The following is a 15,000-nucleotide window of genomic DNA, read 5'->3' as shown; positions in this document are numbered from 1 at the left end:
AATATGTTCCCTTTAATTAAGAAAAAAATTATTTTGACACTGAAGAATATTTAATGGCAAATACAATCAAAAATACAGTCTAGTCAGTATCTGAGTGCAAGATATAATATTACAATATACATGTAATAACCTACATGTATGTGTGCTGCAGCCACTCTTACCCAAGAAGCCCTCTCCCACTCCATATATTTGGAGTAAGTGATAACGTCTGTGTTCTTTCATCTCTTTTTACTGTGACACTTAGTGGAGTCTGCAGTGAGAAGAACAAAATGCAATGTCATTAGGTACCGGTACGTGTTTAACATTGAGATTGGAGTAAACCTTTCCAACTACAACTGGTACAGGTTGGGGTGGTTTAACTATCCCAATAGAACACTTCTTTAAACCATTAAGGTTGGAAAAAACATAGCCTTAAATCTGCTTTGGTTACAAAACCATAATCTTCAGCATTAATATTTTGGAAATATGCTCAACCAGTTGGGAAAGCTATCCCAAAAATGTCAGTAGGTGCTAACCATGGTTTGACCAATGAAACAAACAGAAAAGTGTTTTTTGACTATTGGTCTTAAAGTAGGGAAAAAATTAACTAAGCCAACCAAGCGAAAAATGCCTGATGCTGATGATCTAAGTGAAGGATTATATCAATACTTACCCCTTTACTGTGCTGCACTACAGAAGCTATGTCTTGAAGGTCACGGAAGTTATCACCAGTAATAGAACCAAATTTTAATATGTGATCACCAACCTTTAAACCCTGCTCAAGAGAGAAATAACAGTGAAATGATTATCTGCTAATTTCTTTGCTGAGGATGGAAAAAGGGCCATTGGTGGGTACCAGTTATGCTTACTGCAGACCCTTGTGGCCCAGTTGGAAAATTAATTTTTAACTTTTGATAAATGCCTTTCCTCCACTGGGTTTTCTTGTAATGTGAAATATTACATTCTGAGATCATGCTTACTGCTTGTGATGATGGTGATCCTTCAACCACTGAATCCACTCGGAGAAAGGCACTTAGTTGAGATTCCATACCTGAAACCCAACCGTTTACGTTAATTTTAAAGCCCGTCAGCAGGTTCATTCAGGGCCAGAAAATGGAAAATTGACCAGTGCCCAGTTATTAAAATGACTTTGTCTTGATATCCCCACCCTCAGCTCTAATGAAAGCAAACTCCTTCTATAGAAGATCCACTATATAGCTAGCCTGTAAGAGTGGTTTTATTTTCCACACTGATGAGATACACAAGGGAAACCAAAAGTGGAAACCTATAAATACGCACTGTTTAAAGGGGAAATAATCTTTTCACTTCTACAGCAGAGCTGAGCTTTAAAAGGGCCAGTCTATCAATGACCAGGAAATTGCATTGTCGCTTTTTCTTAAACAACTGAAGATACAAACCATCCTTTGTTTTGACCTCTTGCTGCTCTTTTTCATTCTCTTTCTCTTCCCTAGCTTGAGCATGAATTTCATGGATTCCACTTTCGATTTCTTTCATTAGGGCTTTGTGGTCATTTTGCAAACCTGTGATAAGAAAGGTGAGTCAGCAGAATTGGTAAGTCTAAGAAAAAATCAGATAAAATCTAGCAGACTTAAAGAGGTATCATCTCTTACAAATTATCCGATTTCGTGCCACTCGCACAGCGTAAACATCAACATCTGAGCGTGGGTAGTTATCATCATCGATCAACTTCTCATGCATCCCTACGCCTTTTTGCTACAAAATTAGAAAGAAAAGTTGAATCGAGATTTCGACTTAAAACCAATATTGCGCCATGCAATTCCTGCGGTATTATTTTAGAATGACTTACAGACTCTAAGACGTCTTGAAACTCCTTTATTTCCTTTTCAATCGCGTCTTTCTTTGCCATTAATTCCTTAACTTTTTTCATAGAAACTTCCGCCATTTTGTAAATATGCAGTCAGCTGTTTTCTCGCGCGGGCTCAAACTAACCCCAGTTTCCTCTCTTTTTAATAGGCTGCGTTAGAAAAACACCAACCTCGTTCCCAAGGTCTACTCCGAACCGCCACCTTGAAAGCGGAGTAGACCCTGGGAATGAGGTTGGAAAAACACCTCGTATCACGTGGGAATGTGCCCGCTAATTGACTGCCATATCCCACGTGGTTTTGACGGATGACAGGTGTCATTCATTCAACTAATGAGATTCGTCATTCTCTTTTTCAACCAATGAAATAATAGGACTTGGCACCGGGTGCAAAATTCGCGCCTTTTTCATCGTGTTCAAGTGTACAAAAATTTCACTTTTGCATACTAAGCAGGCGAAGGAGTCATGTTTTTTATTCTCCGAACTTTAAAAAAAAATGCTTTTTTGGCCTGAAGAAATTTCAAACAGAACTAAAAGGCAAATTGCAAGTAACAGTAGAAGAAGAGTTTCATTGAAGCTAATTATATTGTTTCAAGGTGAGAAATTCTTCAAGAAATGTTTCACTGCGTGAACGCTCGCCAAGTGCGTTGTGGTTGTTACTTGAAAGTTGATTTATTTGTTTCAAACGAGTCTCATTCGTATCTTTTTTATACATTTTTCAAAACAGGGGAAATCCATTCAACCACTGACAAGAACCAGAGCTACAATTTGGTGATGAAAGTTGAAAAACAGGGCTATTTTTTGAGGAAAGAAGTGAAACAACAGCAACTTTTCGCGTGCACACTCGCGTCATTGAAACTCGAATTTGGAGTTTACTGAATTACACTTGGAGTTACAAAGCTAAGGTGAGTGTTCTTTTAATTTAATTTAATTTGCTTTAATTCATCCCCTAACATGTTTCCTTTCACTAATGTTTTAAACTCGACTGACAGCAACAGCTTTTCCTCTGCCTAAAAGCGATCCTTCAACGTTACTTGGAGGTTCTGCATTCAAAAGGCACAATATATTTTCAACTTCAAATGAGGTTCATTGTTAATTTTCAAATACTTTCGGAAGAATTTTCGAAGCGTTTTTCTATCGAGGAATATTTTTGGTGTGAAGTGTCTTTTAAGTCGACTAACTCGTTTGTTCAAGCTTTCCCGCTTTTTTGCACTGAACCGTCGAGACTTTTTTGAACCAAAATTTTACCTCCTGAGAAATTAAAGGTTAAACTTTTAAATTTTTAAATCCTGAAACAAAATTACCCATGTGTTCTCTCCATCTCTTGTCTCAACCCTGCTGGAAAATTTCTTCGCTGATCGGGTCTTTAGGTAAAGAAACATTTTCTCGGTGCAAGATATAAGAAAGGACAAATAGGATGCTCATTTTTAATTGCCTGAAACAAAGTAAAGTTGCTATTAGTTTTTCATTCTTAGAATGATTACTACAGGTTCAATAACACTCGGAAATTCTTAAGGGCTTGTCTTTGACCATATTCCGGAATGAGAATACGTGGAGTGATGATTAAAATGGTTAATTTGTTTGGCGCGTTTCGAAGCAGCAAGGATAATAAAAATATGTTTAAAATAGCATTTTAGCAGATGTTTGACAATTTCAATGTGAATCTCCGAAAAAACGAAGGATTTCTAACTTGCTTCCATGTATTCCTATTCCGGAATACGGTCAATCGAACCCACCCTAGGACTCCGTATGAATAGCAAATATAGGTCAGTGCACGGGTTCCTAGCCTGCGAACGCAGACGTATTTACGACAAAGCTCATGAGTATTTATTAAAGTACAGTATTGAATATTGACTAGCACAAGTTAAATTACGTCAAAGGTAGTGAAATTCTCCTTTTTTTTTTGTTTTTACCCACTTTTTGTGATGATCGACTTAGGTACCTGTACGCACGTATGCATGACGTGTTTGAGTATCGCCTTTTTTTGCAAAAGTGATTGATAATCTACTGGCGATTCGACGGATTAGTTATTATTGCTTATTTTCCTAAGTTAACAGCGACCTCAAACAATCTCTTGATCACTCTGGTTGCTCACTAATGTTTAAATATGGTAGCCTGGGTAGCTAGCAGTATTGTTGTCACGAGAGGCAAATACCACGCGGAGACTGGGGAGGAGTGCGGAGCACCATGGGTCAGAAAATATGGTGGCCTATCTGTGTGTGAAAATTTGGGTTTGGTCACCGTAGGACTGTTCATACGTCCACCCCTTCATGTATGCCAATGTGACCAATACACATAACCACATCGTGGGCTCAAGTTTAGAGAATGACTCCAGCTAGTTTACAGCATACATCTATTATGGTCAATTGACACCTGTCAAAACAAGGTATCTGCTGACCAGTATCATGTGACCATATTGTGGGCTCAATTTTAGAGCTTATTGAGGTCAGCTGTTTTTTTGAAGTTGACTGCTGACCAGGTACTGGGTTTCGACTGGATTGGAGGCTCAAGCCAGGTTAACTTATTGTAAGAATAAACAAGATGCTCCAGTGAAGCATACACTGGGTTGCCTGTGGTACGTGTTACAGAAAATCAGAAGGCATTGAATTGTGTGATATTGAACTACAGCATTCCAGTCTCTGAAGAATATCAAATAAAAGAGAAGCGAGAAACATTGGCTTCTGGGCTGACATGTTGACAATTTTCAAGTTCCCTCACAACTTCTTTCACCACAAGTTTAAGCGTGCCCTCTGAGCATCTGACAGCTTTGTAATCACTGAAGTTAATCACTGAAGTTAATCACTGAAATTCCCCTGTCCGGCGGGGTTAGTGTCTGGATGGGAGACCAAAACAATATACCCCTCCATAAAACAGAAGCATCGGACCAAAAATACTATTAACGCTAACAAATGCGAACTCAGCAAGGTACAGATTTTGTTAGGTTGCTTTATGCAAAACAAGAACATCATTCTAAAAGCTTATTCTACGCAACAAGTAGGTTTTGGAGGTAATTTTGAGTGGAAATCAAGGTTACGCGGCAGACGGCAAATACAAACTCACGATTTAATTCAGTTAACACACAAGAAAGACGCTAACCTCATTTTGATAAGAAAATGCTTTACTATTGCCATAAAAACTATCCAGTTAAGCTCGCATATCATAAAACATGGTGAATTCATGAAGGCCACCTTTTCCAGCGAACAATTTTTTGAAACAAACAACATATTTGCTGTTAGAGGCAAAAACCCCTTGTATTTCATTTCGTGAAGAGAAGAAACTCAATCGTGTCAAATGTGCACAATATTGCAACAAACTAAATTTCAGGATCAAACCGTTTACAAGAAGAACCTTTTCCTTGAATAATGAAGCACAAAATACACGACAAGCTTTCTTTCAAATAATTCTTGGCTGTCACATTTCCAATTATTTTTTTTACCTGAAGACTGTGCAGAGTTGATCACAGATCCACGTAAGGTGTTCGATTCGTTCTCTGTCTTTGTTGAACTCATAAGTTACCAGAGAATTTTCCATTTGGTTTCGGGGTTCTACATAACAGCACACTTGGTAAAATATTATTTTAGAAATGCAGCTCACTTTGATTTCAGCTTGACGGGCGATAGATTGTTGTCAAAGTCCATTACTCGTCGCTTTTGAGATTCCAGGTGTTGGTTTTTCACCGCCTGCCTAGTTTATCCAACTGACTTTCCATTATTGAGCTCCATAAGGGTATATTTTGTTTACGGATCCACTAAAATGCCATTCGCGTTACATGACTTTCAATGCCATTGCAGGCTAAGTTAATGATTCTCCTGTGTCTACCAGATAAATCTACGCATTTCCACTACCCTCTCGATCCTAAAAAAATATGTGCAGAAGGCTCTATCCACAAAGACACCACTGACCAGGGAAGTGACAGGCAAGACTTTCAACCCAGTAATAATCCAGTTGCTCTGCTTTTGGGCGCGTTTCATTGTGCTGAATTCGTAAGGTACTGAGGAATGTTCACAAAGACACTCAAATATTACAGAACGATTTGAATACACTCGAGCAATGAAGCACTGAATGACTGCTAAGTTTTAATACAACCAAGTGAGAAGCTATGAGAATTTCAAAAAAGAACGACACATCATGTCCCAAATATTATTTATGTGGCTATAAATTGAACACAGTATCAGAAACAAATGACAGTGCTTGAAATTAAAAAAAAAATACTAGGTTGTCCCTGTTTCAAAAGCCAGGCAACTAAACCAGTAAATTTGGTTGTCCTGATAACAGCTTGGTTGGCCATTAGGAAACCCCCTACAATTAAATGCATGCCGTGTTGAGATGCAATCACATGGCATTGAAGCTTGAGTATCCCATACTGTAGTTCTTAGTGTGCGCCTGTGGTTTTTGGAGCCATTCTAGAATACCTGGCCATTTATCACGGCATAAATCTGTTGGTCCCACACTCCCGCAGTCGTGAACTAAGTGGAATATAGCAAGTCATAACTATTGATCCTATAGTCCCGCACTCCGGTAGTCATAAGCTAAGTAGAATTCACGTAGTGTATAACTGTTACTCCCGCACTCCTGTAATGAACTAAGTGCAATTATTATTCAGTGATTGTATAACTATAGTGCTCCTGCACTCCCGCAGTCTTTTAGAATGAGTAACCCTAACCCTAACGGCTAATTTCGAGCAATGCAAAAGAACTTGGTAGTTATGTCGAGACATGTCCAGGTTTGACCCTACTTAGATGCACACGCATTTCAATAAGCGTCACGAAGTGTCCCCTTGCTCTTCTAGCCAACTTCAACATCACTTGTGTCTCAGAATACAGACAATTTATGTCAGAAAGTGTCCCCCAAATGCTGCTCTTTAAGTGAAGATTAACTGCTGCATATACCCAAAGCTAAAAATAACGCTAACCTTTACCCTTACCTTATTGTTGAAAATAGGTAGCAAATGCTTAGACTTAAAGGGACACTTTGTGTTGGATGTCAAAATTGGGCGTGCATCTAATTAGGGTCAAACCTGGACATAAGTGGTTATGTCACGCCAAATCTGTCATGGAGCCTACAGGTCACTAAATGTGCAAAAAAAGCAAAAACAGTGTTCTTGGCTTTGTTAATTAGACATACTGTTGGACCAAAAACCCCAGCCTTGTTCTCTAAAATTGTATAAAAGTCTTTTTAGGCCAATCCTTAAATACTGTTTGCCAGTATGGTCACCTGACCTTAAGAAAGATATCGCTACTCTAGAAAAAGTCCAAAGACGAGCATCCAGGGCACAAATGCCAATGGTATGTCATACGAAGATCAATATTATTAAAACGACTTCAATGGCCAACATTGGAAAAAAGGAGAACTTTGTCATCACTCACTGAATGTTACAAAAAGGTAAATGGGCTGAACCGCATAAACCCAAACGGTTTCTCTAAGTTTGCTGACAAATACAGACCGCTGCGGTTGTTTCAAGCTAAAGACAATACCTGCTCAATTAAATTGCTACAAACATTTTTATATGCATCATCAACTCATGGAACAATTTAAGGAAAGAAACTGCTGCAGCAAAAAACTATTCAGTGAATTTTCTTGAAATGGTTTTATAGTCATGATTATCATTTTGTTTTTGTATTGTTACAGTATTAATATTGTTCCGAAATTGTACGTACCTGTAGTTTTCAAAATTGTACATAAATACTTTTAATGGATTTATGTATTTAGGATTGTAAATACATCTTATTCGATGGCTTAACATAGAATATGCACGGATATTTTGCGAGTTGCCCGCAGGGGCGAGGAAAAATACCAGCAATGAGCAAAATGTCTGCGAGTATTATATATTAAACCATTGAATAAGAGATTTATTATTCCACTGTACAAAAAGGTGTTATTTTGCTTCAATTTTATTTGGTAAGAGTGTTTCTAAAAAATGCATCATCTGTCCTTCAGGGCACTTGCAAATGATGTAAACAGCACAGAAAGCCTGCCAAATGTCCTTTATTTGATTGTATAAACAAAATGACAAGAGACAAGCGATGACAAGCTAAATTCTCAGGCTTTGTATTGTGTTAAAAACAATTTCTTTCATTGAAAATCTCCTGTTCCGTCCGTATTTGCTGTGCTCAAAACCGGTCAAACCAGGACACTGCAGTGTATTTATTTACCGTCTCATATTTTGCACGTTCTCTTAAAAGGAATAACCTCTTCCACTTCCTTTCACAATTTTTCATGGAATTTTGTTGTTGTTAATATGTTGTTTGTTAGTTTTTTTTGTTTCCCGCCTATTATTAATTGTGAATAAACCATTATTATTATTATTCTCTTCTCTCAACAATAACACAGGTTCATTGTTTTTGGGACAAGTTTCTATGGGATTACTGCAGTTGTTGTTTTTGCCTGACTCAGGAAACAAGAGCCATTTCATTCTTCTTATTGTGACATTAAACTCTGTGACTTGTTTGATCTGGTAAAACTTCTCTTCGAGCTTCAACGAACTATAACAGCAAATACCAGGAGCCAACTTCCGTCGAAGACCAAATGGTCTTGGTATCGTACTCACTTCACATTTGTTTAATCTTTGGGGGTGGGATAGTTAAGGGTGGTAATTAATTTGACACTGAATGGACCTGGGCCTCATTTCTCAAAACTTTTTTGGGCTTGTGTTTTCGTCAGATTTTGTGACAATTGTTGTTGTTTTTTATTCGGATTTTGAGCTTCTCTTATTTAGTTATCCGTTGATTTTTGTCCGCTTTTTACTATCTTCTTCTTGTCCTTGTGATCACTCCTCGTGTTCTGATGTTTTTCATCTACTGATTGCTCAGCCTAGTAGCAGAATCGTCTAGTATGCAACTGGGGCGAGCCAGCCTGGGTCCATTCAAATACTACATGCTTAAGCGCTGAAACACACGGTCCTTCAAGCCAATTGGTACAACTCAACAATTGTCCCAACTGGTTTGAGTTCTAAGTGTTGGGACTGAAATGGGTATATAATATATTTATTTATTGATTGTTTGCTTTACACCTAAATTTCAGGTCCAAGGTGAGTGCTTTATTCTTTTTACTTTTTTTCCCCAGCGTTTAAGCAGAAACACTCTTAATAGCTGGAAATCTTTTTCTAGCTATTCTGGGTAAACAAAAAACTCAAACCTAGGCTCTCTCTTGATAAAGGAGAGACCCCAGGAATGAGGTTAAAATTCTTATTAAATGTAAACTCAGTCACTTCAGGACTAAGTTTACTCAGTTATTCAGCAAGAGGCTGAATTTATGCACTTTCCCGAATGACTGAAACTTTTCTCATGTTTCAACGAACTTTTTTCCGATTCGTCTTTTTCTTCATGGATGGATGGACTTTTTTTGCGAGGTGTACATCGAGGCAAGTTTTTCTTCATGGATCAACGGAGCTTTTTTGCGAAATGCACGTCAAGTCATGGAGCAACGGACTTTTTGCGAGGCATATATTCTTCGTTTTCTTCATGGATCAGCGACTGACTTTTTTCATCCGGCACTGTTACTTTCTTTGTTGCCCTTTATAGCGTTACCTGCTTTCGTATTTTTGAGGTGCTTTTTTTCCGATAACCGATGACTATTTCATTTCCGTTTTTTCTGCTTTTCATGCAATGACAAATTTAATACTGTTCGCTTGTTTTGTAGGCTGATAGATTCTTTTCATTTCCTACATTAAGCTGATAGATACGGTACAGTGTATTTAGTCATTGATCTTTTATAAGAGAAGTAGTTTAATATCGATAACAATTTTTTTTGTGTATTCTGGCTTTTCTTTTCCCCTGGGGTGGGTATATTGGGAGGGAGGGGTGGGTAAACAGTAATTTACATAATTATGCGGGAGCTCAATTGATGTTTGTCAGATGGGCTGGTCGCATGTAGTGTGTTTTAATCTTAAAGGTAGTTAAAAGCTAGCTAAATGAAGACGTAGGAATGTTTCTGTCTAGCGGAGCGGGAGTTTTCGGGATGACTAGCATCCCGTGGGCTGGTCGCACGCATTTAGTAAAAACTAAAGAGAGATTAACGTTGACAGCTTAAAACAAAGAGATGAAGATATCAAAAGTCACTGCAAGGTGGAAACTGAAGAACAGAAACACAAGACAAGAGTTGAAGTTGTAGTAAAGGTCAAGTAAAATAAGAAAAGGCTGAAGAAAGTCTGAAGAAGAGACCCACCAAGTATGATCGAAGCACTAGCCCAAGTAAAGGGAAGAAAATACACAAAAAAACAGAGACAATTAGAAGAACAAAAGAAGAGAAAAACTCATGAAGAACAAAAGCAATTAAGTCAACTGAACCACAAGGAAGAAGGACCATGCATGGTAGACTCGGAAGAATTGGAGAAGAATGAAGAATGAAGACGAACTAGAGAGGCCCTCCCAGGGGGGTCTCCTTTCCCTTTAAAAATTTCCCTTTAAAAAGTTCCCTTGTTCCTAAAATTACTTCTAAACCTGTTTATGCGACTTTTTGATCCCTAAAATAGTTAATGTTCCAGAAGATATTTATTTTGTTGTTGTTCTCCAGTTCAAATTAGCCATGTTCCTATGCTACCCAAAATCCCTGAAGAACGAAATACTATTGAGAGTAAACGAAAATGAAAGAAGAAGAACTAGAAGTCTGAGTTAAACAGATGAACATAGAAGATCAAAGGAGAATGAAGAAAAGAGAAGCTTAAAGATTGAGCAAGGTTGTCAGGGTCCACTAAACTCTTTTGATTTGGAACTTCTTATTCATCTTTCAAAGGGGCTCTAGGAGTTTTTTCCTCTTATCTTTGCTTCAGCTGGGAGGTGCTCTCACACACCTAGACCCAAGATACTCTTTGCTTTCAGTCCTACTTTGCAAACCCAAAGATAATAGGAGCTCTAGACCAAGATAAAAGTGGTGCAGAATTTGCTGCCAAGATGACAGTGAACACCTGGGGAAAATGTCACCATGACAAAAATAAGGTAGCAGATGACTTGGTTTTTGACAAAGCATAGCAGAGACTAAAGAATTGATAGGCAAGCCCTACTATAAACTCCCTGGAATCTATACCTTTATACCTTGGCTCATTTTCATGCCGTACATTTCCATTTCATTCTTTGAACTAAGTTTATGTAATGTTTCTACCAAATGTAGTTGCGGTGGGTCCAATTTTGGTACTTGTGTTCTTGCCGGGATCTATGCGAACCTTCTTACTGTAAACTTTATCCTTGAAAACACAGTCACATGCTTTCTAGATTCCACTCATTACAAGGCCCCCTTGTGTTGTCTTTTTTTCTCTTTCACCTTGAGGACTTTAATTTTACTTCGGTTTCCTTGGGGCCAAGCCACAGAATAAAAGAATAAACAGGAAAAACAACAAGAATTAAAAAGTGAGAGAAAAGCACAAAAGAAGAAAACTGTAACTGGAAATTTCAGAAAAACAGTACGGAAATAAGTGAACATCATCAGAAGTAATGGAATGAAGACTGGAAACACAAAACTTAATCAAGATGAAGTGTAAAGTGAGGTGGAGAAGCAGAAGAACCAAAATGTGCCCAATGAGAACAAGATCCTCAGAATTTTATAAGCCATAAAACTACTCTTGGAAAACCTTAGGTTAAAATGTAAGATAATGAATAGAGCATGAAGTAGGCTTTAGGACATATGGTGCGGGGGCTCATGAAACACTACACGTTCCATGGGCTGGTCGCAGACTCTCAGTTAAACTGTTATTAATTTATTTTATTTAATGTAAGTAAAATCAAGAAAAGAGAAGAAAAGGAGCTAATACACATCAGCAAGAATGGAAATGAAAGTTTACGACATTGCACAACCTGCTTATCATTTCATCTTTAGACGATAACAAGGCTGGAGCAAAATGAGTTTCAGATATGACAAGTTTTATGAAAATAAAGGTGGGATTCAGAAGAAAGCTGTATTTAAAGCAAGCCAGGTTATTGGAAAACTGCATCGGATGCAATCATCAAAGATGATGTGAAACTACTGAACAATTTCTGCAATACTCCAAAGACTTCAATGACCTAAAATGCTTGAGAAGTGCAAAAAGTTGCAAGTTTCAAAGTTATCAAACTATTGATACCAGGAAGACCACAAGACCTGTGAACCAATTCAAACAAGTAATGTTGTTCCCTTCCATGAACAAATTTGTTTTCTCAAAGTTGGGTCAGATGATGCCTTTTCCCTTGACACTTTTCGGGGTGCTACGATTTGAGCCTTCTTAGTTCTCTTCTTGTCCTCAACGTGCAGTGCACCAATCAGTCAAAACCAGTCACGGTTTGCCTATCCTTTCTTCTTCTTTTCATACTCCTTGAGCCCTCCTTTATTGTCTTCTGCCAGATGTGGTGCTAGACTTGCAGTTTCATCTTATTTTATATCACCCATTTGCCAGTGTCCACTATTCAGTTGAAGGCAGCAAAAAAGATATCCTTGAATTTGCTCTTTTCCCTTTGTTTTTTACTTTTCCTTTTTCCATTCTGTTCTCCTGTTTCCTGAAGTACCTTTCATTCCTTGAAAATTTTCTCAGAATTTCCTCTGTAACCCCACTACCACGTCTTTCAATTAACAGTCAGTAAACTTTCAATAAGTGGTTCTCATTTCAATGCTGCCTTACAGCTAATATGTCTTTTCCTTGTTGTTCAATATCTGCTATTGTCATTTAATCCATTTCTTTCTTGTCCTTCTAAGCATCTTGTCCTTTATCTTCCCCTCTTTTCTTTTAGTTTGTGCCTTCACCCAGATGCATTGCCAGTATTGTTACTTTTTTTCATTTTTGTGTCTGTCTTCTATTGCAACTTATGTTTTGCCTTCCTGTTTTGATTCTACTCTTTCTCTTTATTTCAGCAAATTAAGTCTATACAGTAGCCCATCCCCTTACATCGATTTGGAGAAAGGGAAGTCTTTTACTGTGCTCATCTTTTGGGTGTTGTCACTAAAAGTTAACTCTTTCTTAATGATTCCTTATTCCATACTCACAAATCATTAACAATTACCACAACCCCTGCAACCTACACAAAACATCCCTAAAATTGTCATTGTCATCATCATCCTCTTTTTACTGAACACACTGGAAATCATCCTTATCAAACTGATCATGTCCATGATCACGATCAAGTATCATTGTCATCATAATCTTCATCATTGTTTTCGTTGTTGTCATCATTATCATCATTTTGTTTCAGGTGATTATTTCGGCTTGGCATAGACTGATGGTTGCAAACTACGTAAGAACTGCTGTCATATATGGACACTAAAGTGCAAACTGATCAATCCATGTTATCGTCTACTATTCAGAGACACCAATAACATGTTCGATCCTCATCTCAACCGCAATCTGTTTTGATTCGAAAATGTCAACCGGATACTGATCCAATAATCTAATGAAAGCACGGACAATGGTCATTCGTCACAATTATCTACATAGATTTCGTCCTCTCGTTGAGCATTATTTGATATCTTTGTTTTGTCCACTTCGATTTGTTATTTGATTGTGCACGATTCGACTGGATGTCCGCAAAGGTACATCTTCATTATTTCGCTATGCATTCATCATCTTGGAATCTGCATTATAACTTTGTTATATGGTAAGTGCACATAACTTGAAATGGATCATCTCATCATCGAACTTTGGGAGACACCAATAACACATTGGATCCTCATCTCGATCTGTTTTGATTTGAAAACGTCAACCAGCTTACTGATCCGTCTATCTTGAAACCATGAATCTGATGGCCTTTCGCAATTACCGGTATTCCACAGCTTTTATCGTTTACTTTCCAGTACAATTCGCTATTCGATTGCACATGACTCATCTGGATATTTCATTCATTTGTTTGCGCGAATTCCTCTTGATATCCACAAAGGCACAGGTTCATTATTACTTCACTATGCATTCGTTATCGTGGTACCTGCATTGCAACTTTGGTGGAGGTGCTTTATGGTAAGTACCATAACTTGAAACGAATCACCTTCTCATCTAATGCTGGAAAACACAAAGTAACACATTCGAAAACTACACAAGCAATCCTTGTCTTCATTTGTTTTGATTCAAAGAATATGTCAACCATCTTACTGATCCATCAATCATCTGACCCTATGCAATATCGTTATTACATGACTTTTGTCCTCACATTGAACCGTAGTCGACATCTCCGCTTACTTTCACTATGATTCGCTATAATCGATTTCGTGAGTATCTTGATATCCAAGACTTCAGGCACACGTTCCTTATTTCACTACGCATTCGTCATCGTGCATTACAATTTTGGTGGAGGTGCTTTATGGTAAACACCCATACCGGTAACTTGAAACAAACCAGATCATCTAACGTTAGGAAACACCAATAACATGTTCGAGAACCACATGTTCGATGCTCAATCGTCTTTATCTGTTTTGATTCGAAAAATATGTCAATTCGCAATTATATTTACATGGATTTTGTCGTCTCGTATTCTCGATTCAATTGTGTAAGATTTATCTGGATATCCATGAAGGCATACCTTCATTATTTCGCTATGCATTCATGATAGAGAGGTATCTGTATTATAATTTGACGAAGGTGTTTTATTGTTGGTATCCATCACTCAAAAGGGTGCTAATTGATTTTGTCGTTTGTTGGTCCTTACAGCCTCTTATGTGGTTGTTGATGTGCACAAATTGTACAGTCCAACTGCTGAACCATTCTATTCTTGCCTCAAACTCCCAAAGTTTATCATTCGCTCAGTCCTTACTCATTTTCCAGTTCGCAATGGTGCTGCCTGAGAATGGTGTTTCGCATTACATCATCTTCTGCTGAGATATGTTTTCTGGGATGCAAGTACACCCTAACCTAACCCGTATATGAAGGAATCATTGGATTGGATGTCAAGGACTCAGATCAGCATACGTCTTCATTACTCTGGAAAAAAGAGGATTGTTTTTTCTTTCAATTGGTAGTTTGGTCAGTGAGCCTCTTTGCGTCGGCACCACCTGTGAATCCCCTAGAATGCTACAATTTGTACCTGGTAGAGTGAACATCGTGAACAATTCCATCCACCGTCTGATATTACTTTAATTTCTGAAACACCATCTTCCCCCTCTCTTAACTAACCCTTTAACGTTTTTTTCTTCCCTCATGTCTAGGGTGCAGTGAAACTTGGCTGCCCTATTACCTTGAATTTTGATACCCATCTTGTATCAATGGAAACTGAATACCACATTCCTTGATTTCC

The 15,000-nt window shown here is 38.0% G+C and overlaps 1 protein-coding gene across 3 annotated transcripts in view; it reads right to left on the bottom strand.

Annotated features, from left to right (window-relative positions):
- LOC137983305 (26S proteasome non-ATPase regulatory subunit 9-like) overlaps positions 1-15,000 on the bottom strand; it is a 35,074-nt gene that overhangs the window by 413 nt on the left and 19,661 nt on the right. For 2 of the 3 annotated variants that reach the window (XM_068830516.1, XM_068830517.1), the window contains 6 exons: positions 3,127-3,257; positions 1,611-1,713; positions 1,398-1,520; positions 960-1,030; positions 653-754; positions 162-250 (listed from right to left, as the gene is read on the bottom strand). In XM_068830516.1, the coding sequence (XP_068686617.1) occupies positions 162-250; positions 653-754; positions 960-1,030; positions 1,398-1,520; positions 1,611-1,713; positions 3,127-3,204 (566 nt within the window). In that variant the 5' untranslated portion in view covers positions 3,205-3,257. Of the gene's footprint in view, positions 1-161; positions 251-652; positions 755-959; positions 1,031-1,397; positions 1,521-1,610; positions 1,714-1,807; positions 2,939-3,126; positions 3,258-15,000 lie in introns of those variants that run through there. The other variant, XM_068830515.1, reaches the window with a different exon arrangement.

This window comes from Montipora foliosa, chromosome 13, assembly GCF_036669935.1.
Source record: "Montipora foliosa isolate CH-2021 chromosome 13, ASM3666993v2, whole genome shotgun sequence".
In the NCBI taxonomy this organism is placed as follows: Eukaryota; Metazoa; Cnidaria; class Anthozoa; order Scleractinia; family Acroporidae; genus Montipora; species Montipora foliosa.
Note: the sequence above shows the minus strand (reverse complement) of the source record. Positions and strands in the feature narration are given on the sequence as shown.